Genomic DNA, 23,627 nt, shown 5'->3' with positions numbered 1-23,627 from the left:
GCGCCCTCCTTCAAAAGATTATTTTGAAAGAGAGCAAGTGTAGAGGCTCTGCAGCCTGGTCTTTCGAAAGAGGGAGTCCTCCATGGTGGCGATCAGCTGGCAGGCAGCAGCACCGCTCACAGCACAAATGGCGCTTCAGTGTCTGGCTGCTTGGAAGGATGCAGGCTCCCGGAAACCCTCAGGCAGGAAGCTGAAAGCATGCAGGCAGCAAGGAGCCCATGCTGCTGCTCAGCCCGCTCCCTGCACCGATGCTCCAGCCAGCCCATCACCCTCCCTGGCACCATAGCCAGCACCCCCAACCCTGGCTCACCTCAGGGGCCCCCCAAGGACACTGGGGAGCCCTCAGAGGAGGGGAACCAACTCCCCAGGTGCCGGGCCCCCTCCTAGATGGAAGCTGAACTGCAGGACCTCCTCGACCCCTGGGCAGATGAGGAGGTCCTGCACCAGACGGGGTCCGGTGCAGAAATGCAGCAGCGTTACAGTGCCTCATCAAGAGCCTCACCGGCCGGGGTCACCCCACCCGGACCCCAGACCAGGTGAGGTTCAAGGTGAAGGAGCTGCGCCAGGGCTGCTGTAGGGCCTGGGACATGGCCAAGTGCTCAGGGACAGCGCTCACCAGCTGCCCCTACTACATGGCTCTGGACCACCTCCTTGGGCCCAGGAAGACAGGACCCCAAGCCGTGCTGCTAGACACAGTGGACCTGGGGACGGAGCAGGAGCCCGAGATGGGGCCAGAGGGGGAGGAGCAGCCCAGACCTGTGGCCAGCCCTAGGCACCCACAGAGGATGGACACCACCCGTGATGATGGGGGTTCAAGTGAGGGGACCCTTGTCATTGACATCCCATGCAGGCAGTCCAGCCAGGCCCCATCCACCTGTGTGTCACCCAACCCCCTAGAGGGACCCACAGGGAGATGGTGTGTACACCAGCCACCCTGGGGTGGGGGAGGGAGTATCCAGTCCTGCTCGGGGTGGCCACAGCCCTCCCACATGGCCACCACCCTGGGGCCTGTGGACTCAGGAAGGCTGCGTTCCCTGGGCCTGGGGGGGCCATGGGGTGGGGGGCGAGGGGTGGTGCTCAGCACCACGTGGCTGGGACAGCACCTTGGGCTGGCTGGCCGTGGAGGGGCTGGGGAGTAGCGGGGGTGGAGGGAGGAGCCCGCACCCTTGGCATCCATGCAGGGAACCCTGGGCATCACAGAGCCCCTGGGGATGGGGCACAGGGTCTGTGCCTGGAACTAATGGCCCTTTCCTCCTCCCATTCCATCTCCACAGCTCCAGCAGCCAGACCAGCCTGACCACCAAGGGGGAGGGGGAGCAGCCTGGACCCCATGCCATCCCTGCATGGGCCTGCCACTGTGCAGGCCACCGGTGCCACCAAGTGGGGAGGATGAGACGGACGACACTGCCCACACTGCAGGACCTTGCTGGCGTGCTGCTGGAGTGACTCTCCGTAAAGCGGCAGGCCTGGGACTAACTTCAATGCCCTGACCCAGGCCATGGTCAGCCGCCTGACCTCAACTCCTGCCCCATCACCACCCAGTCCCACAGCTGCACTTCCTGCTGCCACCATCCCCCATCCACCCATTACGCACCCCAACTCCCCCCCCCCGCCGAATCCCCGATCAGCCTCCCCCCCATCTGCCCTCTGACCCTACCCCCGCCCCGCAGTGACCCCCCCACCAAATGCCTGATCTTGCTGGCCTGGTCCTGATCTACCTGCCCCAGCCAACCTCATTCAGCTGGCCCACATGTTGCTGGTCAGGGCCAGCCAGGAAGAGGCTGTGCCCCCTCAGCCCCAATTCCCCCCACACTGACCCCGGAGAGCCCACAGGGGCCTCACCCCACCCACTTCCCTACCTACCTATGCCACCGGCCCTGGCCCAGTCCAGCCCTGACAAGGCCCCTGGACACAGGGGGAAGGGGCAGGCAATGGAGATCCTGCCCATCGAGCCCCCTGGAGGGCTAACACCGCACCCCTCCACAGGGGCCCCATGCAGCTCCCAGGAAGCCCACCTGGGGCCACCCCACATATAAATAGCTACCCCCAGTCCCCATTAACTGTTCCACCCCCCCCCATAAATACTTGCCACAAAAACAGGATGGCGCACAGTTTTGTTCAGTAAAAAGTTTATTTTTGTGTTCTACCCCCATGACCCCTCTGCATGTGTGGTGGTGGGGGTGCATGTGTGTGCACACGTGCAGGGTGGGGGGGGTCACTGTGGCCCCCATTTGAAGGCCTGGCACAGAGCCGCCTGGCTCCACACCCCACCCTGCTGGGCCTAGTGGCACAGAGCAGCAGGAGGCTGCTCGTACCCACACCCTGCCTCGGTGGGTCACCCCTGCACAAATGGCTCTTGCTTGGACTCGCCAAGATTCTCAGGTTGCAGCAGGTCCCCCGACCACTGCTGGGATGTTGGCCAGGCCCATCTCCAGCCTCATGTGGAGGCACCTAAAGGGCCCCTTGAGGCAGTTGAACACCTGCTGTACAGTATTGTGGGCCCAGTTCAGCCACTCATTAAAAAGGTCCTCGCTCAGCTGGGTGTGCCCTGTGTATGGCCTCATGAGCCAGGCCTGCAGGGGGTGGCCGCATCCACCACACCGCAGGACAGTATCTTGTTGCCCCCGATGGGCAGCTCCCACCGGGGGATGAAGGTCCCTTCGACCTTGTGGTGTCCCAGCCCCAAGTTCCAGAACTCCCTGGTGTCATGGGCACAGGAGGACCAGCCCACACAGATGTCCTGGAACTGGCTGTTGGTGTCGACGAGTGCCTGCAGGCCCATGGAGTGGTAGCCCTTACGGTTTACATAGGCCCCCGTGACAGTGCTCTGGGGCCCTGATAGCAATGTGCGTGCTGTCCAGGGCCCCAAAGCAGTTCGGGAAGCCCAGCTCCTGGAAGCCCCGCGTGGGATTGTCCAGGTCCCCAATGCGGATCAGCTGCCTCAGGAGCACCTTGCTAATGGCCTGAGCTACCTGCATGTAAGTGGGGGTGGGCGTGCTCGTGAGTGTGGCTGGGGATGCAACATGCACACCTGTCCCCACTCCCTGCCCCCATTGAGGATGGCCCTGACAGTGACCCTGCCCACCCCAACCTGGTGGCCCACGGATTGGTGACTGTCCATGGTGGCAGTTTCCATAGGACGATGGCCACCCTTTACCTGCACGTCTACTAATATAATATATGCCATCATGTGCCAGCAATGCCCCACTGCAATATATATTGGCCAAACTGGACAGTCTGTATGTAAAAGAATAAATGGACATAAATCAGACATCAGGAATGGTAATGTACAGAAGCCTGTGGGAGAGCATTTCAATCTCCCTGGACACTCACTAACAGATTTAAAAGCAGCAGTCCTACTAAAACAAAGAAACTTCAAAAATCAAATGGAGAGAGAAATCTCTGAGCTGCAATTCATTTGCAAATTTGACTCAATCAACCAAGGATTAAACAGAGACTGGGAGTGGCTTGCCCCTTACAAAAGCAGCTTCTCTGCCCTGGGTGTTAATATCTCCACATTAGATTCTGACAATGGGCCACATCCCCACTGTCTGATCTGACTTGTTTTTTTCCTCTTTTGATACATACTACTGATACTGGGCCATTTCTGCCTTGCTGAATAGACCTTGTCAGCTCTGGCCCTCCCTTTTACTGGGACCCCACTCTTTAATACTCCTCTGGACCACCCCCTGCAAGCATCTGACAAAGCAGGTCTTTGCTATGAAAGCTCATGCTCCAAATGATCTGTTAGTCTATAAGGTGCCACAGGACTTTTTGTTGTTCATGAATAGGAGAGACATTCATTTTAGGCTGAATTAATAGAGTGCACAACATTATCAAAAGCACTTTTGGCCCAGCTCTTCAAAGGAAATTGAGCTGCCAACACCCACTGAGGGGAGGAAGGATGAGCCAGCTGTTGAGAAACATGGGAGACCAGGGTTGGATGAACTTTCCCATGAAGTCAGGCTATTACGCTTTTGTGGGACCCCTGGGAGCCTGGAGTTCAGGAAGGAGCTCAGGACTAGGGCAGGGGATTGGGGTATGAGAGGGGGTGCAGCTCAAGATGGGGCCAGGGATGGGAAAGGGGTTTGAGGTACAGGGTTTGAGTGCAGGAGGGGAAGTGGGGTGTAGGCTCCAGCTGGCAGGCATGGACCTCAGGTGGTTCCTGGCCAGCAACGTAGCAGGGCTGAGGCAGGATTCCTGTCTGCCCTGGCTCTGCACAGCTCTGCTCCCCGAGGTGGCTGGAATGGCCAGCCCCTGTGTGAAGGGGGTCAGGCTGCTCTGTACAGTGCACACTTTCTGTGCCCAGAGGCGCCACTTTCGCAGTTCCCACTGGCTGTTTTTCCCAGCCAATGGGAGCTGTGGAACAGGCGGGGGCAGGGGGTGGCTGCAAACAGAGATTTACTGAATGCCTTTCACCTAGGGGCCTCAGGGACATTCCTGCAAGCTGGAACCCCGCAGTGGGACATCAAGGCTCAGGGATCGGTGTCTGGCCTGTGGCATGGAGACTTGCTGTGGGCCAGGTGAAAAGAAGCAGCAGGACACCACAGGCCTGTAGGGCCCCCCTCAGCCCAAGGCTGCACCCTCTAAAGCCCCTGTGTTAATCCAGCCCCCGTTTAATTCCTTGCTCTGCCAAGGGCTGGCTGTGTTTGGACAAGTCACTTAGGAAACAAACATAGACTATCTGGAATGGAGCACAGAGAAGATAGAGACTGCTGGGATAATATCACCCTCTGAAGCAGCATGAGATGAGGTCCTTATGACTGAGTTTGCAGGATTCATGGACACAGAACTGCCATTGAAATACTATCCTACATACCTCTGAGGATCTGGGTCTAAATAACTTTGAAGTCCTAATGGCACTTAAGAGCTAAGTCACATAGGCCCTTTGGAAAACTTAACCCTAGTGGTTTTCTGTTATTAACACGCCCTACATGCAGTGTTGTTTTTAAGCAAATTCCTCACTTGTTTTTCTTCACAAAGCAGCAGAGTGCTCTTTTCCACATGTGCACAACTGTTGTCTGGCTACCTAAAATTTTGGCAACATTTCTGGAGTTAGGATTCAAATCTCTGCCCCCACATGTCTTGTTGAAATTTAACTATTCCTTTCAAGGGAAGGTTGAAGACATGTTCCAAACAATAGGAGACTTCAGAATTCATTCTCCTGCCTTTACTGTCTTCCCACTTGAGGAAGCTGGCTCACTTTCCTCTGCTTACTTTTCAGCACAGTGTAGGAAGGAGTGGGCTGTGCTGCTAAGTATCACAACTGTGGGGCTGACATGATTTTTTTGAAAGGTCGGAGTGGGCTCAGGGCTGGGGCAGGAGATTGATGTGTGGCAGGGGAGACTTTGGAATTGGTAACTCTCTGCAGAGTAGAAGACTAGCTGGATGTCCAGTAAATGTGAAATAGCCCCACTGAATTCAGTGGGATGACTTAGCTCTGTAGAATTACTAGGTGCTTCTGTGAGGCCTTGCTCACAATCTCCATAGAACAAGATTAGTGCACCCTGCAGGTGGATAGGTAGGCATTGCGTGACACTGAAGTGTGCTCATTGTTTCCTGGAGGTTGAAGTAATTATTTTAATTACAATCAGTGTGTCAGAATCAACTGTTTCTAAATATATATACATGTGTGCCCAAACACCATAATACGCAGTCTGCTTTGCAGGGTTCTTTCCTGTGCTTCTGAATTAAAATTCAGAACACTCACTTTGTGGTGGCATAAGGTGAGAGTTAGGATCTTTCTTGTCTCGTCTTTCTGATGTAAGTCAGACATACTATGCAATTTTAACATGGTATTTTATCTAAAGAAGCTGCTATGCTGTCATGTGTCAGTGGGGTGGCAGTATCTGGCATATGTCACTATGTAGCTTTTTGTCACATGGCATCTCAAAGGAACTAGTCACTAGGATCTATTTAGTGGTTAAATTAAGTAGGAGCACAGCTGTACCCCTTATCACGCTTACACTACAGGGACATCCTCAGATTGCATTTGGCCAAAAAATGCAAACATATATTCACTCCAGCTGGTTCAAATAAAACTGCTGATATCTGAGTGCTTCTTTATCGAATAGCTTTTTGGAATGGACCAGCAAAATAACCTTGTAAAGTCTCTAAAGACTCTCACTTCTTGATTCTACACATTCAGGAATTATCTTTTTTTTTTTTGTAACATTCTATAATTATCTGGATTCAGAGTCTTCACCTTCAGTCTTAATCTTCCTACAAGCACAGGAATGTAAATCACCATACTGGAGGTCCACCTAGTCTTCTCTCTGACAGAGATTCCATGAAACATTCTTTGGCTGACTCCAACATTCTTTCCCCTAATGCACATGCACACATTCCAAAGCTCTGTCCACAGATTCCTTCCACCTAAAGCCTCTTATCATTGTCTCCTCCTCTTCCTCCTACAAAAACTTGGTCCTACTACAAGAAACCAAAGTATCTTCACAGATCATGTGAGGCTTCCTGAAAGCATCAAAACAAACAAACTTATGTTTGGAAGGTAACAGAGAGAAAGCCGTGCTAGTCTATATACTATCAAAACAAAAAAGCAGTCCAGTAGCACTTTAAAGACTAACAGAATAATTTATTAGGTGATGAGCTTTCATGGGACAGACCCACTTCTTCAGACCATAGCCAGACCAGAACAGACTCAATATTTAAGGCACAGAGAACCAAAAATAGTAATCAAGGTTGACAAATCAGAAAAATACTATCAAGGTCAGCAAATCAGAGAGTAGAAGGGCAGCAGGGGGGGGAGTTAAAAATTAGATTAAGCCAAGAATGCAAAAGAGCCCGTATAATGACTTAAAAAATTCCCATTCCCATCCCAGTTCAAACCACGTGTTAATGTGTCGAATTTGAACATAAAAGAGAGTTCAGCAGCCTCTCTTTCCAATCTGTTGTGAAAATTCCTCTTCAGTAAGACGCAAACTTTCAGGTCATTAACAGAATGGCCCGCTCCATTAAAATGCTTGCTGACCAGTTTGTGGATCAGGAGTGTTTTTATGTCTGTTTTGTGCCCATTAATTCTTTGTCTAAGAGAGTTTGAAGTCTGTCCAATTAACAAAGCATCTGGGCATTGTTGGCACCTGATGGCATATATGATGTTAGTTGAGGAACATGAGAATGTGCCCGTGATTCTGTGAATAACCTGGTTAGGTCCAGTGATGGTATCTCCAGAATAGATATGTGGACAAAGCTGGCAACAGGCTTTATTGTGGGGAAAAGTTCCAGGACTGGTGTTTCTGCGGAAGTTATGCCAGTTGTTTCTGTGAACATCAAACAGCTGTAGTTACCTTCCTCCTGCAAGCTCAGTTTAAAGAAGCAACAGCGTCAGGAGTAACCCTCTGTAACTGAGCCAAAGCTCATTAAAGTCAGCAGAAAATCATAGACTTCCATGACCTTTGGATCAGACCCTTAGCAAACTTTTCAGTAAGCATGCTGGGCCAAATTCAAAGTTGATTTTGTTAGGGTCTCCTCTGGTTCCTTTTCTGAGCAGCTGAGGAGACGTGCAGGAACAGCTCTTGAAATCTGTCACTGTGGAATACCCATAACGGAATGAGCTGCAGGATGTACCCCTTGAAACAGTGAAACAAAAACAAAACAAAACCATCATTACAGGCAGCTCGACAGAAATCAGATCAGCACGTACATTGGTTGTAATTATCAGCATTGAAAAATCCAGTGATATTGCCACAGTCAGTATCTCACTTGGGAAGTGGAATTTTTTCCCCAGTTTCTAACTGACAAAATCTTCTCATCTCAGTGCTTGTACCAAATAATATTGGGAATTAACAGCTATCATATGTAAGCACTTATGCTAGCTTGTACCTAATTCCTGCTATGGTTAATTGGTGACAAATACAAGCATCAGACATTCACAAACAGCATTAGACCTGATTGATTCAAAGCCCAAATGGGAGGACTTCAGTTAACCTCAGTGGGCTTTGGATCAGTCCCTGGAATCCATCTAATTAAATTTAATTACCATAATCTCATGAGCTAAACAACCAAATGTCTCGTCTTTGACAGTAATGTAATTCAGTGATTCTGTAACAAAATTCTCTGCAGCCTTCATTATGAGACTGGGCTTTTGGTTCATTGTCATTGAAGTAGAAACACCATAAGGAGTTACCACCTGGAAATAAAGATCACAAGAATTAGTGCTTTTTATTTAGAAGGATCCTTAACACATTATAGATGGTACATGTAACATCTGTCAAATGGCAGCCACATTTTGCACGGAATGACAAGAGGAAGCACTTCTTTCATAACAGTGAAAAGGAGGAGGAAATTTATCAGGGGCACTGGGCCATTCAATGCTTCCCCAGGGTGCCCAGCACTTCATGGGATTGGGCTTTCTGAGGGGAATTCCAGTATTCATGAAAATAAAGACAAATAATAAGATGCTACATCACCCGTACGATGATTCCCTTTGCCTTATATTCCGCTTGAAGTGCTTTGGAAAATATGTTTAAGAAAGCCTAGAAGAACAAAATTGAATAGACATAGTGAGATGGAACTGAAATTACTTGTGTACATATATGCATTTATACACAGCTTACCAAAGTAACCCAAATATAACACAGGCGGGGTATGAATGTATATGCAAAACCTAGCAGAAAGTTATTTCGTGCAATTTCCTGCTGTACCACAGTTAGAAAAGGAGGGCAAGAGTCTGATCCCGCAGGGCTCTTCTACACAGAAAAGTTTGTGCAGCACAAATCAGACTTGAAAAAAGGTCCGAGTGCTCAAGGGACTCAGAAGTATATCCCAGGTTATGGAAGTGCAATGGTAAAGACACAGTGGTGTAAAACTGCTTGAGCTGTGCTTTGGAGTATCATACATTCTTCTTTTGATGCATGTGATAAGACATCCAACCCTCCTCAGGCCTGTAGGAGTAAATTTAGGCCATCAGCCTAGAGGCTGCATCTGGGGGAAACCTAGGAAGTGCTAGAATCTAACTACAGGTAAGCCCAGGTGCGAAAAGAAGTTGGGCAGAATCTCTGAAGAGATGAATTTGGCAGATAACCTGCAGCTGCATTTCCTGGTACAAGGGGGGGAAAGCAAGAGGCTACAAGGACAGAGTAGGATGTAGACCAGGGAAGGAGCAGTAAAAGCTGGAAGAGTAATCTGATGTTGTTGTTTGAGGGGTCCCAAACTGGAACCCAGCACAGAGGATATGCTCAGGTTACCGTAACAGCCATGGGGAAGTCATACAGGTCAAGCAGTGGAGAGCAGCCTGCCTAGGACAGTTTGCATCAAAGGGCTTTCAATACCCTGGATAGGGGGAGAGCTTTAATGTAGTTTGGCTGGCAGGCTAAACCAAGAGTAGCAAAAGCTCCCAAGAAGTGGAGGATGCCACCAGTGCCTGAGCTGTGGCCCTCACCCTTGTGCCACTCCTTCCTCTTCCCTCTGAGGTCCCACCTTACACTCACTCCTCCCTGCCCCTTATGGCTGATGAAAAGTGGAACAGTACAGACCTCCCACACTCCAGAGAGATGTGAGATCTCCCTCAACCCCTGTCCTGGCACCCTGGGCTGAGCTCTGAAGAGGAGAATACTGCACCTCCAGGAACATGGGAATTAGAATGACCAAGTAACTGCAGGAGGGATCATCAGACCAGACGGCAGAGCGAATTCCACAATGAATCACAAAGAGGCCCTGCCAAGGGGTGAGTAGAGCAGTCCCTGGGACAAGGCACCCACACTGATTTTTACAGTAGAGTAACTACTGACTACATAGGAGTTAGTCTCAGTTTACTGTTGAGTGAAATCAGAATCAGGGCTGGAATGTGGACATATATTTGTACTTTCTCTGTTCAGATGTCTTGCCAACCATTCAAAAATCATGGGATAGATGGGCCCGAAAGATGATGATCCTGGATTACAAATGGTGAGTTGTTTAAAAATAGAAAGTTTGGCGGGGGAAATAGGGGATAATGGGGAAATGCTACGTCACATGGGTCTTGTGCCTATAAATGTATAAGTGCAGTCGCGTCCAAAAGAAATGTGGCAGTCACCACACACATCCCTACCCCCACCACAAGCCAGATATCGTCCCCCGAGAGCCAGGCGCCAGCCTTCCCCAGCCAGTCACCCTCCCCAACACACAACCTTCAGGAGACTCGCTGGAGCCACTGCCACTGCTGGATCCACCATGCTAAAGCCACCCTACAACTGGAGCTGCCCTGTGTGACCTGCCCCCACAGCTGGAGCCACCATTGCTAGCCCTGTGGGGCGGCCACAGCTGCAGGAGGAGCCACCTCTCCTCCTGCCACCATGCACTTGTTTCACTAAGTAGAAGGGTGAGTTCAATGAGCCACTTTGCCACACCGTGGTGTTCAGTTCACGTGGCGAACGGAAAGCGTATTTCACACCATGGTATTAGAGTGAAAGGTTCTCTGATCCACGGCCCCTGTTTTCATAGTAAGTGTCTAAAAAACAGGAACATGCCAGTGGGCCAGCCAAAAATTTTAGATAAAGCTGAGCAAGTTTTTTTCAATCTAAAAAATATTGTATTTGAATTTGATCTCACGTTTGACTACAGCCACAAGAAACTTGGGCAACAAAAAAATCCAGCTAAAAGCTCAGGTTTCAATGTACCTGAAATTAGGACTGGACTTGTTCAAATTCTGTCTGGGTGAATTAGTTAGTCTGTATCTTTGCAGAACAAACCAGTAGTCATGAAACACTTTGAAAACTAACAAAATAATTTATTAGGTGATGAACTTTCATGGGCAGATCTGAAGAAGTGGATCTACCCCACGAAAGCTCATCACCTAATGAATTATTTTGTTAGTCTTCAAAGTGCCACATGACTGCTTTTTTGTTTTGTCTGGGTTTTGAGAGTGCTTGGTGCAAGGCTGACCCAACAAAAGCTGAGGCTACAGCATTTATGGTGTTGACTGGAAATTATCAAAGTGAATCCCATCAGTATGAAGTTTACATTTTGGGAGTTTTAACTTAATGTCATGCCTCCAAATGGAACAGGCAATGTAAATTCAGGCAAACTTCATCCATCTTTCCACTGCACAAAGTGTCACTCTCTGCTCCTCAAGCAGAATCTGTCACCTTTTGAGCATCTTCAATTTTGAGTAAGCCAGTTAGTCTGTCCCTACAGAAGTCACCACTGCCCTATTCTCTGCCTGAGTTTGGAGGGGTATGATGAAACCAGGGTGATGTCTAATTGTATCTGAAAAGGTCGACAGTATAAGTCAGATTCTCAGATAATGGATCACCTCTATACACTGCAGTGAAGCCACATGGATTTACACTAGCTGAGGGTATGGCCCTATAGTAGCGTCCACTACTAGTGTTTTGGGTGAACATTTCACCAACACTGCTTTACAAAGAAATATGAAAGACTTACTTTAGAAGCTGAATATATAGTATATAATGGAAAAGGAAAGGTGCTCAAACCAGAAGAAATATTCAGAATAAGTCCTTTTTGTCTGAAATTAAAATTAAACTTAAGTTACATTGAATTTGCCTTTTATTATATTACAGTAGGGTAATAATTACACACATAAAAACTGAAGTCTTTTCCTCCAGAAGGCAGAACTCTTCTATTATACAAACAGAATAGGCTACGTTCTCAAAAAAAATCTTTAAGTGCTTAATTAGCTAAAAGCAAATACACCAACAGGAAAATTTTAAAAGTGTAATTTAAGTGAACAGTGCAACAGAAATATGGCAAATTTTGCTTATGCTGTTGTACGTGTGAGCATGAATATTGTCAGTTACTTGAAGAATTCAAAGAAAACAATTCATGCTCATAACGGTTCCTTAACCAGCCCATTAGTCTTCCCATCTCTTCATGTGTTCCTTATTTTCCCCATATACAGTACAAGATATGTTTCAGCCATTTTCATAATAACCAAAGAGAAAACTAGAAGGTAAAAAGCTTGTATTTAGTGTTGCTAAAACAAAAGTTTACTGTATCCTAAATAAATCCTCACACTTTTTTTAATTTCTTCAACTAAATTTCCATCTGTTTAAAATTTCTGACTTAAATATATGCTCCCTTGAAATCAGTAAGAAAAAGAACCCTTTATTCATGGAACTGAATTAATTGCTCTTAGTAAATCAAGCTACTGTAATTTATCTGTAACACTTAAATACTATTGTTCCAAACTCTGCAGTACTTTTAGAAAATATTAATGTGCACAAAGGTATTTGCATGACTAATTAGTCTCATAATAGGCAGATTTATATATGCTATACAACCATATCTTTTTGTAAACTTACCTTAGTATGTTACATCTTCTGATCTGCCCTATTTTTTATTTGTGTGTTACAGTTCCTACCATTTGTTGACACAGCATCAGGAGAATAAATTAGACAGAGCACTGACATAGCAGAAACTTGAGTAGCTTTGCAGTACTAATTGGAGTTAGCAAGTGTTTGCTAGAATTAGAATACCTAGAAAGCTAAAGGGAAAAAATGAAGTGTTACCTTTGCTCCATTTGTTTCAGTATTATCTGTGTCATCTACAAGAAATAAAAAGGTTATGAGTTACATCCCTTCTCCCTGTGCTTTGAGAAAAGGTGCTAACCTTGAGTTCTGAAAGCATGGGAGGGTGGTCTGAGCCCTATGAGGTCTTTTTAAAAAATTACTTTGAAATTTTGTTTCCAGAGGGCAGCCATGTCAGTCTGTAGCTTCACAAATAACAAGCAGTCCTGTAGCATCTTAAAGACTAACAAATGTATTTATTAGGTAATGAGCTTTTGTGGGTAAGACCCACTTCATCAGATCTGGAGTAGATAAACAGAATCCAGGGTTTATATAGCAGGGGTCAGGAAGGAAAGAGGGAAAAAAGGGGGGTCACTAATAGGATGAGTAGAAGAAGCAAATTAAGTGGGATGTGTGTCATTCCAGCAAATGTAATAATTAATAACTCTCCAATAATGATAATTATTGTCCAATAATCTGAATAAGTGGATCTGATCTTTGAAATGCTGGGGACTGTAGAAATTTTATGGGCACCAATTAGGTCTGTTTCCCAGATCCTGCAAGCCTGCTTCCCTCGCCCCCCCGAACTTGTGCGAAAATTCGAGTTATGCGGGGGTTGCAAGAATGCAAGCCACACTTAACTCAAGGGTTTACTGTGTTAGGTCGTGACACACTTCTTCCCATGAAAGCACATAACCTAATAAATTTGTTAGTCTTTAAGTTACTACAGGATTGCTTGTTATTTGTATGGGTTACATTTATTAACCTTAGTAAAATGTAAGCTTTACTCTTCCATTCATTGGATGTATAACAGATTGTTCTTCTTCAAGAAAAAACAGTTTACTTTATTTGAACAAATTGAAAGGATTTACATGTCAAACATTGAAGAATAAATCATTTGCCTAACTAGCTAACACTGCTTATTTTGGTGTGTCCCACTTCTACATACTTGAATTTAGCATTCTATCCCCCATCTAAAAATGATATGGATGGGAGTTGCTCTATTTTAAACTTCAGACACCTTTCAAGAAGAGATTCTTTGATAAGCAATCAAAGCAATTCTCAGAGAAGAGCCAGAGTTATAGTCAAAACACATTCGAGAAATGGTGCGATCAAATAAGCCACATTGGTGGAGGTAGGTATGTGTTTGATATGTGGAGAAAACTCTTAACAATTAAAGATAAGAATGTGTCAATAAGGGCCTCTCATGTCATGTTTATAAAAATATCAGCTGAAGTTGAGATGAACTATGAAGCATTTAGTTGTAGTTCAGGTTAACATGTTGCTTCAAAAAGCAGAGCAACAAACCTTAATCAGAGCTGAAGAGGTGATAAAATACTGTGGTTGAAAGGGAAGTAGCTATTCAAAATCAGAGCTGGCCAGAGAACACATTTGTTTTGAATTAACTTTTGAGGTTTCAAAATCCGTCTTTGACCAATCCTTTTACTGGCAATAAATGTTTTTCACAAGGAGAAATTGTGTCACCTTCTTTTTCGAAGCAAAAAGATCATGTTCTCAACCTCTCTCTCTCGGGTCACAGTGGACAAGAAGCTTTCCTCTCAAAGGTTTGTCAAAATTGATACATTTTTGCAAAGCAAAGCCAAAAATATACTTAGTCAACAAATTATTTCCTTGAGAACTTTCTGACCAGCTCTAATCAAAATGTTTCCAATGTAGTGGAATCGATTATGTCAATAATGCTTCCATTAAGGTTCAAGATGAGCAACTAAGAAAACAGCCAAAATGCAAGGAGATAACTACTGGTTCAGACAGTGACAATGAGTTTTCCTTCCTGTGGTAGAAATGCATTTATTTGTTTACACTCTGTGTACTGTACATACCTTGGTAACAGAGATAATGTTGCAATTGATGAGGTTCTGTTGGAAATGAGAAAATAATGCGAATGTAGCCACTTTTTGAGGTGTTACTGAGCTGGTATCTATGAACTAAGAGGATTCAGTTTGCAAAAATTTCTAATGGAACATTTAGGCTAAAAATAATTCAAAAAGAGGCTGCAAAAATGCATGCACATTTACTCTAACTATACATGTAAACAACCATCCAGTTTGTCGTGCATGCTCAATCACTGTACTGTAAGGTCACGACAGTCATTAATTTAATGTTTGTGAATTCAATTATTCCCGAGCAGCTGCTGCTTCCCCGGAGCTCTGGAGCAAGGAGCACCAGCAGCTGCCACTTCCCCGGGGCTCAGGGTGGGGAGCACCAGCAGCTGCCACTTCCCCAGGGCTCAGGGTGGGGAGCGCCAGTGGCTGTCGCTTCCCTGTGGCTCAGGGTGGGGAGCTCCAGTGGCTGCCGCTTCCCTGTGGCTCAGGGTGGGGAGCACCAGTGGCTGCCGCTTCCTCAGGGCTGTGGGTGGGGATCACCAGGAGTTGCCACTTCCCCAGGGCTCTGGGCAGGGAGTGCTGGCAGCCGCCGCTTCGCTGGGGCTCCTAGGGAGGAGTGCCAGTGGTTGCTTCCCCAGGGCTCTAAGAGCCAGGCAGGGGCATGGCACCCCACCACTCTGTCTCTGCCTTCCCCCACTGCTGCCCAGAGCTGCCCAGGAGGCCAGCCAGGGTAAAATGATACTCGTGAAATGATATTCACAAAATTCAACATTCACAAGGGTTCTCAACACCAAACCCTCATGAATATTGTGACCCTCCTGTATATACACAAGGGGCTCAAAAGCATATGAACCTCTTGACTCTTTGTATTTTAAATGTAGCCTTCAAACCTGACATTTGTACATCCTTATGATTCTGTCAGCATCACTTTTGGAAGCCGAGCCTTTGTGCATTCAAAAACTTGGACAATGAGGAAAGAAAAATTTATTGTTGCAATCAAATCAAGTAGAATCTTATTAAACAGACACAGAACAAAATTTCAGCTGTCAGGTTGAGACTTTTTCTAGAGTATGGCTTCCCTTAGCATGAACTGGATATTTTGGAGAGTGGGGGAAAGAGTTATAATTAGATACTTATTTATAGTGTTTTGATAACATAATAAAAGAATAAGAGGAATTAGAACATAAGAACATAAGAATGGCTATACTGGGTCAGACCAAAGGTCCATCCAGCCCAGCATCCCATCTGCCGACGGTGGCCAATGCCAGGTGCCCCAGAGAAGGAGAACAGAAGACAATGATCAAGTGATTTATCTCCTGCCATCCATCTCCTGCCCTTGTTCTGATGGCTAGGGCACCGTACTTTATCCCTGGCTAATAGCCATTTATGGACCTAACCTGCAAAAATTTATCAAGCTCTTTTTTAAACCCTAATAGAGTCCTGGCCTTCACAGCCTCCTCGGGCAAGGAGTTCCACAGGTTGACTGTGCGCTGTGTGAAGAAAAATTTCCTTTTATTAGTTTTGAACCTACTACCCATCAATTTCATTTGGTGTCCCCTAGTTCTTGTATTATGGGAAAAGGTAAATAATTTTTCTATATTCACTTTCTCCACACCATTCATGATTTTATATACCTCTATCATATCGCCCCTCAATCGCCTCTTTTCCAAACTGAAAAGTCCCAGTCTCTCTAGCCTCTCCCCATATGGGACCCGTTCCAAGCCCCTAATCATCTTAGTCGCCCTTTTCTGAACCTTTTCTAATGCCAATATATCTTTTCTGAGGTGAGAAGACCACATCTGCACGCAGTACTCAAGATGTGGGTGTACCATAGTTTTATATAGGGGAAGTATGATATCTTTTGTCTTATTATCGATCCCTTTTTTAATAATTCCTAACATCCTATTTGCCTTACTAACTGCCGCTGCACACTGCATGGATGTCTTCAGAGAACTATCCACTATAACTCCAAGATCCCTTTCCTGATCTGTCGTAGCTAAATTTGACCCCATCATGTAGTACGTGTAATTTGGGTTATTTTTTCCAACATGCATTACCTTACACTTACCCACATTAAATTTCATTTGCCATTTTGCTGCCCAATCACTCAGTTTGCTGAGATCTTTTTGTAGTTCTTCACAATCCCTTTTGGTTTTGACTGTCCTGAACAACTTGGTGTCATCTGCAAACTTTGCCACCTCACTGCTTACCTCATTTTCTAGATCATTGATGAACAAGTTGAACAGGATCGGTCCCAGGACTGACCCCTGGGGAACACCACTAGTTACCCTCCTCCATTGTGAAAATTTACCATTTATTCCCAACCTTTGTTTTCTGTCTTTTAACCAATTCCCGATCCATGAAAGGATCTTTCCTCCTATCCCATGACCACCTAATTTACATAAAAGCCTTTGGTGTGGGACCATGTCAAAGGCTTTCTGGAAATCTAGGTATATTATGTCCACTGGGTGCCCCTTGTCCGCATGTTTATTAACCCCTTCAAAGAATTCTAATAGATTAGTTAGACACGACTTCCCTCTGCAGAAACCATGCTGACTTTTGCCCAACAATTCGTGCTCTTCTACGTGCCGTGCAATTTTATTCTTTACTAGTGTTTCTACTAATTTGCCTGGTACTGATGTTAAACTTATCGGTCTATAATTGCCAGGGTCTCCTCTAGAGCCTTTTTTAAATATTGGTGTTATATTGGCCGTCTTCCAGTCATTGGGTACCAAAGTGGATTTAAAGGATAGGTTACAAACCACTGTTAATAACTCCGCAATTTCACATTTGAGTTCTTTCAGAACCCTTGGGTGAATGCCATCCGGTCCTGGAGACTTGTTACTATTCAGCTTATCAATTAACTCCAAAACCTCCTCTAATGTCACTTCAATCTGAGTGAGTTCCTCAGATTTGTCACCTAAAAAGGCTGGCTCAGATTTAGGAACCTCTGTAACATCCTCAGCCGTGAAGACTGAAGCAAAGAAATCATTTAATCGCTCCGCAATGGCACTGTCTTCCTTGATCGCTCCTTTTATATCTTTATCGTCCAAGGGCCCCACTGCTTTTTTAGCGGGCTTCCTGCTTCTAATGTATTCAAAAAACATTTTACTATCATATTTTGAATTTTTGGCTAGCTGTTCCTCAAAATCTTTTTTGGCTTTTGTTACTACATTATGACACTTAATTTGGGCGTGTTTATGTTCCTTTCTATTTTCCTCACTAGGATTTGACTTCCACTTTTTAAAAGCTGCCCTTTTCTCTCTCACTGCCTTTTTAACATGGGTGTTTAGCCATGGTGGTTCTTTGTTAGGTCTCTTACTGTGTTTTTTTATTTGGGGTATACATTTAAGTTGGGCCTCTAGTATGGTGTCTTTAAACAGTTTCCATGCAGCTTCCAGGGATTTTAGTTTAATTACTCTACCTTTTAGTTTCTGAAATTCAAGAGATTTAGATTTAGCCAGTCAGCTGGGTCATTAATTCTCTAAAAGTACCCTGCACATACCAAGTGCCACTGTTCCCTGCGAAAGTAAACTTGGGCCCCTATGTTGTGTTTTTCAGTTTTCCACTTACACAAGAAACAATGGTTTCAGAACAAGGATATTCTGTTACATATTTGCTTAACATATATGTTAGTCTGCATTGCAGTAGACGTTGTACAAACATATAAATCACAATCCTGGAAGTTACTGAGCCAGTGACATGGCACTGTTTTAAAAGGGGGAAGTGCTTACACTGCCCCTTGTGCCTGTCTTCCCCCTATACACACACACAGCTGAAGCCAGGCACAAAGCCCTGGTGTATGGGGCCAGCAGTCAGCACCCGGGGCATGGGGCTGGAAGCAGAGCATGCAGGTCATGCAGCTGGGACCCCAGGCCCCATGCCAGTAGTAGCTAGGAACCGGCTGCAGAGCTGGCAGTAGGGGTCTGACCCCACACTCACCAGCAGTGATGGGGTAAGAAGCAGAGCAAGGTGGCTCAGCTGTTTTTCTCTCCCAGCCACACAGCTCTGGAGGAGCAAACAGGAGCATGACAGGGTGCCTGGGAGAGCAAAGCAGCAGGGACTTCTTGCTCCACTTCTTCCCCTCCTACTGCTGCAGAGTGTGAGTAGAGTGGGTCCCTGCTGCCAGCCCCCAGCCGTACTACTCCCCAGACAGCCTCAGTTGGAGGGGGAAGAAACGGGGTCGGGGTGGAGCTGGGGTAGAGAACAGGTAAGGAGAGGGAGGAGAGAGGCAGGGCCTGAGGTGGAGCAGCAGCTGGTCACAGCAGAGCTTACGGTATGCAAGGAGGCAGCCAGGGTCCTGGGTGCTAGGCTGGGAACCCAGGGGGCTGCAGCACCCACTCACCCACCCACTCACTGCACCCTAGTTCCAGCACCCATGTACTCAGCCCTCGCTACACTGTAGGCCAGGAGCTCCTTCCTTTTTGATTATTAAACGTAAGGAACTGGTTTGCCCTTCTATCAATATTGCCCAGTTCTAATATCCTTTTTCCCTTCTGAAAGTCCAGGGACCTCAGCAAGTTCAGTTAGTATCCAGTTCTCCTCTCACTGAAGGCACCAGTGCAACTTCCACCAGCCTTCCTGGACTAAGGGACAGATCCTGTTTAAATGGAACTTCTGGCCCTAATTATTACATTGCAAGAAAAAAATAACAGCATCACAGTGTAATCGTACCTCATCTGTGCCTGCTGCATTGAGGAAATGGCATGGAACCTGATTATGAAGCATTCCAACATTGTTAACTAATCAGGATGGAAACAGAAAAATCAGAACTATATTTGGATTAAGTAATGGTTAATCAAAAGTTTTCTCCTTAAGAAGCTTTTAAGCTGTATGTGAAGAGAAATGCTGTGTCAGTGTCTGTCTTGTTTTCCTTGAAGTCATCAATACAGTAGAAGTAAAACAAGACTATTACTGGATTTTTGATTCATTCAAGGATACTTAAAAATACCTTTTTTCCTATTGATATCACTCCAGTAAGCTTTAACTGAAAGTTCATTTTTATTGGCTTTCAGGTTTAAGACAAAAATTCCACAAAGCTGTAAAACAAATACTGAAAATAAATTAATTGTGACTAAACAAGGAGGCTGTGTCTACACTACAAAGGTAACTTTGAAGTTGCTTGCTTTGAAGTACAACTTCGAAGAAAGCAACTTCGAAGTAGAGCATCTGCACACACCCTACTTTGAAGTTAAATTTTGAAGTGGGGTACTACTCCATTCCCAGGAACAGAGTAAGGACTTCGAAGTTGGGCTCAAAGTTAACTTCGAAGTAAGGGAAAAAAATGTGTGTAGACTCTCTGCTGGCTACTTCAATGTAGTGCTTAACTTCGAAGTTAACTGTGACGTTAGTTCCTATTGTAGACACACCCAGAGAATCAACACATAAAGGCTGCGTCTACACTAGCCCCTTCCTTTCAGAAGGGGCACGGTAATGAGTGAGTTGGGAAGATGCTAATGAGGCACTTCCATGAATATGCAGCGCCTCATTAGCTTAATGGCAGCTGCATGTAATTAAAAAATGTCACTTTCGAATCGCAGGCCGCCCATGTAGACAGGGGCCTTTTGAAAGGAGACCCCAGACTTTGAAAGCCCCTTCTTCCTAAAACCAGCTAGGAAGAAGGGGTTTTCAAAGTCTGGGGGTCCTTTTAAAAGGCCCCCATCTGCACTGGTGGTGTGCAATTCGAAAGCGGCACTTTTTAGTTGTGCACAACCACCTTTATGCATATTTATGCAAGCACCTCATTAGCATCTTCCCAACTCATTCATTACCGTGCCCACTCCAAAAGGATGGGGCTAGTGTAGATGCAGCCAAAATGGATACCATTCTGCAGGTGGTAGATTGGCTTAGATGGTGAAGAAATCAGTTTATCCTACGGGATTAATAGGAAATCCACAGAATGTCTTCATTCACCTCTACAATCCATAAAACAAACAAGTAAAAGCAGTGCATTAAGCAAGTGCACGTTTGGTTTTAACATTTGTGTGTTAAATCCAACTTGTTAGTGACATATACATTATCTTCTAAAACAAGTGATGCCAGCTTCTAGCTGCAAAGTAAGCAGCAATTACTTAATACATTATAAAAAGTATGGATGCATTTATTAAAATATTCTTCAATTTATGGGTTTAGTTAACTTACCCCAAAATGCATCTGATGAAGCGAGTTTTTGCCCACAAAAGCGTATGCTCCAAAATATCTGTTAGTCTATAAGGTGCCCCAGAACTTCTTGGTGTTCTCAAAGATACAGACTAATACTTACCCAAAATGCCACTTACTTACCCAAAATGCCAATTTCTAAGCCTTGAAGACTTTCTTCAATGTTCTCATATATGGAATCTTTTGTAAAGTCAGCTTGTATGATCTTCACATTTCTACCTGTGGCCTGTTCTGTAAATTAAAACACAAATTTTACATACAAATATATATAATGCTATGTTATGCATTTAATCAGACCCTGGAGACTTGAAGACATCTAACTTTTCAAAGTAATTTTTAATTTGTTCCTATTCTAAGGTCTGAACCTACCTATTTGCTCCAGAATTCATTATGTTAACTAGATATCCAGTCACCACAAATCTTCTTGATGAAAACCAAAACAAGCCATTCAGCATTTTCTGCCATTTTCCCATTTTCTGTTGTTGTTTTTCCCTCTTCCTTGAGTATGGCTTACACTGTCCTTGGTTTTCCTCTTGCTTCTAACATATTTGAAGAATAGTAACAGAGAGGGAGCCGTGCTAATCTATATACTATCAAAACAAAAAGCAGTCAAGTAGCACTTTAAAGACTAGCAAAATAATTTATTAGGTGAGCTTCCATGGAACAGACCCACTTCTTCAGATCATAGCCATATCAGAACAGACTCAATATTTAGTAGTAGTAGTAGTAGTAGGCATCCTTCAGTCTGCATAGACTATGGATCGCGCCCTTTAAAGTTTCAATTGAGGACTTCATTTACAGCGTCTATTGTGACTATGAAGACCCACACGAGAGTGACAGTCCTTGCTGCATCTCTTGCAGATGTAGTGGGTGTCTGGCAAGTCCTTATTTTGCTTTCTGTGCGCTCGCTTCTCCTCTGCTAGCTGTCTGATCTTCATCTCGCCCTTCTGAAGGCCCTTGTGTAACCCCTGCCTCCATCTGCTGCGGTCATCTGCTAGTTCTTCCCAGTTGTCCAGCTCGATGTCTACCTCTCTGAGGTCTCTCTTGCAGACATCTTTGTAGCGCAACTGGGGGCGTTCGGGAGGTCTTTTGCCAGAGGCTAGCTCACCATACAGGATGTCTTTTGGAATCCTTCCATCATTCATTCTGTGGACGTGGCCAAGCCAGCGGAGTCGACGCTGCCTGAGGAGGGTGTGCATGCTTGGGATTCCAGCTTGCTTGAGGACGGCGGTGTTGGCCACTCTGTCCTTCCATGATATTCCAAGGATGTGCCTGAGGCAGCGCAAGTGGAAGACGTTCAGCCTCTTTTCCTGGCAGGCATACAGGGTCCAAGTCTCACTGCCATAAAGGAGGGTGCTGAGGATGCAGGCTCTGTAGACCTTCATTTTGGTGTGAGTGTACAGCTTGTTGTTATTCCACACTCTCTTGCTGAGTCTGGACAGAGTTGTGGCTGCTTTTCCAATCCTCCTATTTAGCTCAGTGTCCAATGACAGGGTGTCAGTGATGGTGGACCCGAGGTAAACGAATTCGTGGACGACCTCTAATGTATAGTTATCAATGCTGATTGATGGGGATTCAGCAACATCCTGACCGAGTACATTTGTCTTCTTTAGGCTGATGATAAGCCCAAAGTCCTTGCACGCCTTGGAGAACTGATCCAGTAGTTTTTGAAGCTGGTCTTCTGTGTGAGACACAACAGCAGCATCGTCTGCAAACAGCATGTCTCTGATGAGGACTTCTCGCACCTTAGACTTAGCTTTCAGCCTTGCAAGGTTAAACAGTTTCCCATCAGATCTTGTGTGCAGCAAGATGCCCTCTGTTGAAGATCCAAAGGCATGCTTCAGGAGGAGTGCGAAGAAGATCCCGAACAATGTCGAGGCAAGCACGCATCCTTGTTTGACGCCACTCCTGATTCTGAAAGCATCCGATAATGCGCCGTCATATTGGATGGTTCCTCTCATGTCTTCGTGGAACGACTGGATCATCTTGAGTAACCGTGGAGGACAGCTTATCTTGTGGAGCAGTTTGAACAGACCATCCCTGCTGACCAAGTCAAAGGCCTTGGTCAGGTCGATGAAGGCTATGTAGAGTGGCTTTCTCTGCTCCCTGCACTTCTCCTGCAGCTGCCTTAGAGAGAAGACCATGTCAACAGTAGACCTCTCTGCGGGGAATCCGCACTGCGATTCGGGGTACACCCTCTCAGCAATCTTCTGGAGTCTGCCAAGGATGACACGAGCGAACAGTTTACCATGACGCTTAGGAGGGAGATTCCATGGTAGTTGTTGCTGTCGCTTCTGTCTCCTTTGTTCTTATACAACGTTACAATGTTAGTGTCGCGCATATCCTGTGGAACCTCACCCTCTTTCCAGCACAGGCACAGTAGCTCATGTAGGGGTTCCAGGAGTGTGTCCACGGCACATTTGATTACCTCTGGTGGTATACCATCCTGACCAGGGGCCTTTCCTGCTGCAATGCTGTCGATGGCTCTCTTCAGTTCATCCACAGTCGGTTCTTGATCCAGTTCGTCCATTACTGGTAGGAGCTCAACGGCATCGAGGGCTGCGTCAACCACAACATTCTCGTGTGAGTACAGCTTGGAGTAGTGCTCAACCCAGCGCTCCATCTGTTTGGCTTTGTCAGCAATGACTTCACCAGATTTGGATTTCAGAGGTGCCATCTTGTTCTGGGTGGGTCCTAATGCCTTCCTCATACCCTCGTACATTCCTCTGAGATTACCAAAGTCAGCACAGGTCTGGATGCTGCTGCATAGCTGGAGCCAGTGGTTGTTGGCACAGTGCCTGGCTGTCTGCTGTACTGTTCTTCTGGCCTCTCTAAGTGCTTCCTGGGTACTCTGGCTCGGTGAGCGTTTGTACTCCAGAAGTGCAGCGCACTTCTTTTCAATGACTGGAATCATCTCATCAGAGTTAGCTTCGAACCAGTCGTTCATGTTTCTAGCTCTTCTTCCAAACACTGACAAGGCCGTATTGTAAACTGTATCCCTCAAATGTTGCCATTTGGATGTCACATCGGCACCCCCAGGGCCGCTGTGCAGATTTCCCTGGAGGGTCTCTCTGAACTTTTCAGCTTTCTCCGAGTTTGCCGTCTTTCTGGCGTCTATGCGGGGCCTTCCAGCAGGTTTAGAGCGGTACAGCTTCTTGGGTCT

The 23,627-nt window shown here is 46.0% G+C and overlaps 1 protein-coding gene across 4 annotated transcripts in view; it reads right to left on the bottom strand.

Annotated features, from left to right (window-relative positions):
* Window positions 1-2,128: 2,128 nt before the first annotated feature.
* HSD17B3 (hydroxysteroid 17-beta dehydrogenase 3) overlaps window positions 2,129-23,627 on the bottom strand; it is a 52,178-nt gene continuing 30,679 nt past the window's right edge. The window contains exons 4-11 of one of the 4 annotated variants that reach the window (XM_074995113.1): window positions 20,588-20,695; window positions 18,980-19,047; window positions 14,303-14,338; window positions 12,465-12,499; window positions 11,380-11,461; window positions 8,427-8,492; window positions 7,997-8,146; window positions 2,129-7,586 (exon numbers count right to left, since the gene is read on the bottom strand). In XM_074995113.1, the coding sequence (XP_074851214.1) occupies window positions 7,476-7,586; window positions 7,997-8,146; window positions 8,427-8,492; window positions 11,380-11,461; window positions 12,465-12,499; window positions 14,303-14,338; window positions 18,980-19,047; window positions 20,588-20,695 (656 nt within the window). In that variant the 3' untranslated portion in view covers window positions 2,129-7,475. Of the gene's footprint in view, window positions 7,587-7,996; window positions 8,147-8,426; window positions 8,493-11,379; window positions 11,462-12,464; window positions 12,500-14,302; window positions 14,339-18,979; window positions 19,048-20,587; window positions 20,696-23,627 lie in introns of those variants that run through there. The other 3 variants (XM_074995114.1, XR_012645703.1, XM_074995115.1) reach the window with 3 other exon arrangements.

The sequence above is a fragment of the Carettochelys insculpta genome, chromosome 5 (genome assembly GCF_033958435.1).
Source record: "Carettochelys insculpta isolate YL-2023 chromosome 5, ASM3395843v1, whole genome shotgun sequence".
Classification (NCBI taxonomy): Eukaryota; Metazoa; Chordata; order Testudines; family Carettochelyidae; genus Carettochelys; species Carettochelys insculpta.
The sequence above is the reverse complement of the archived record's forward strand: the minus strand, read 5'-3'. Positions and strand labels throughout refer to the sequence as shown.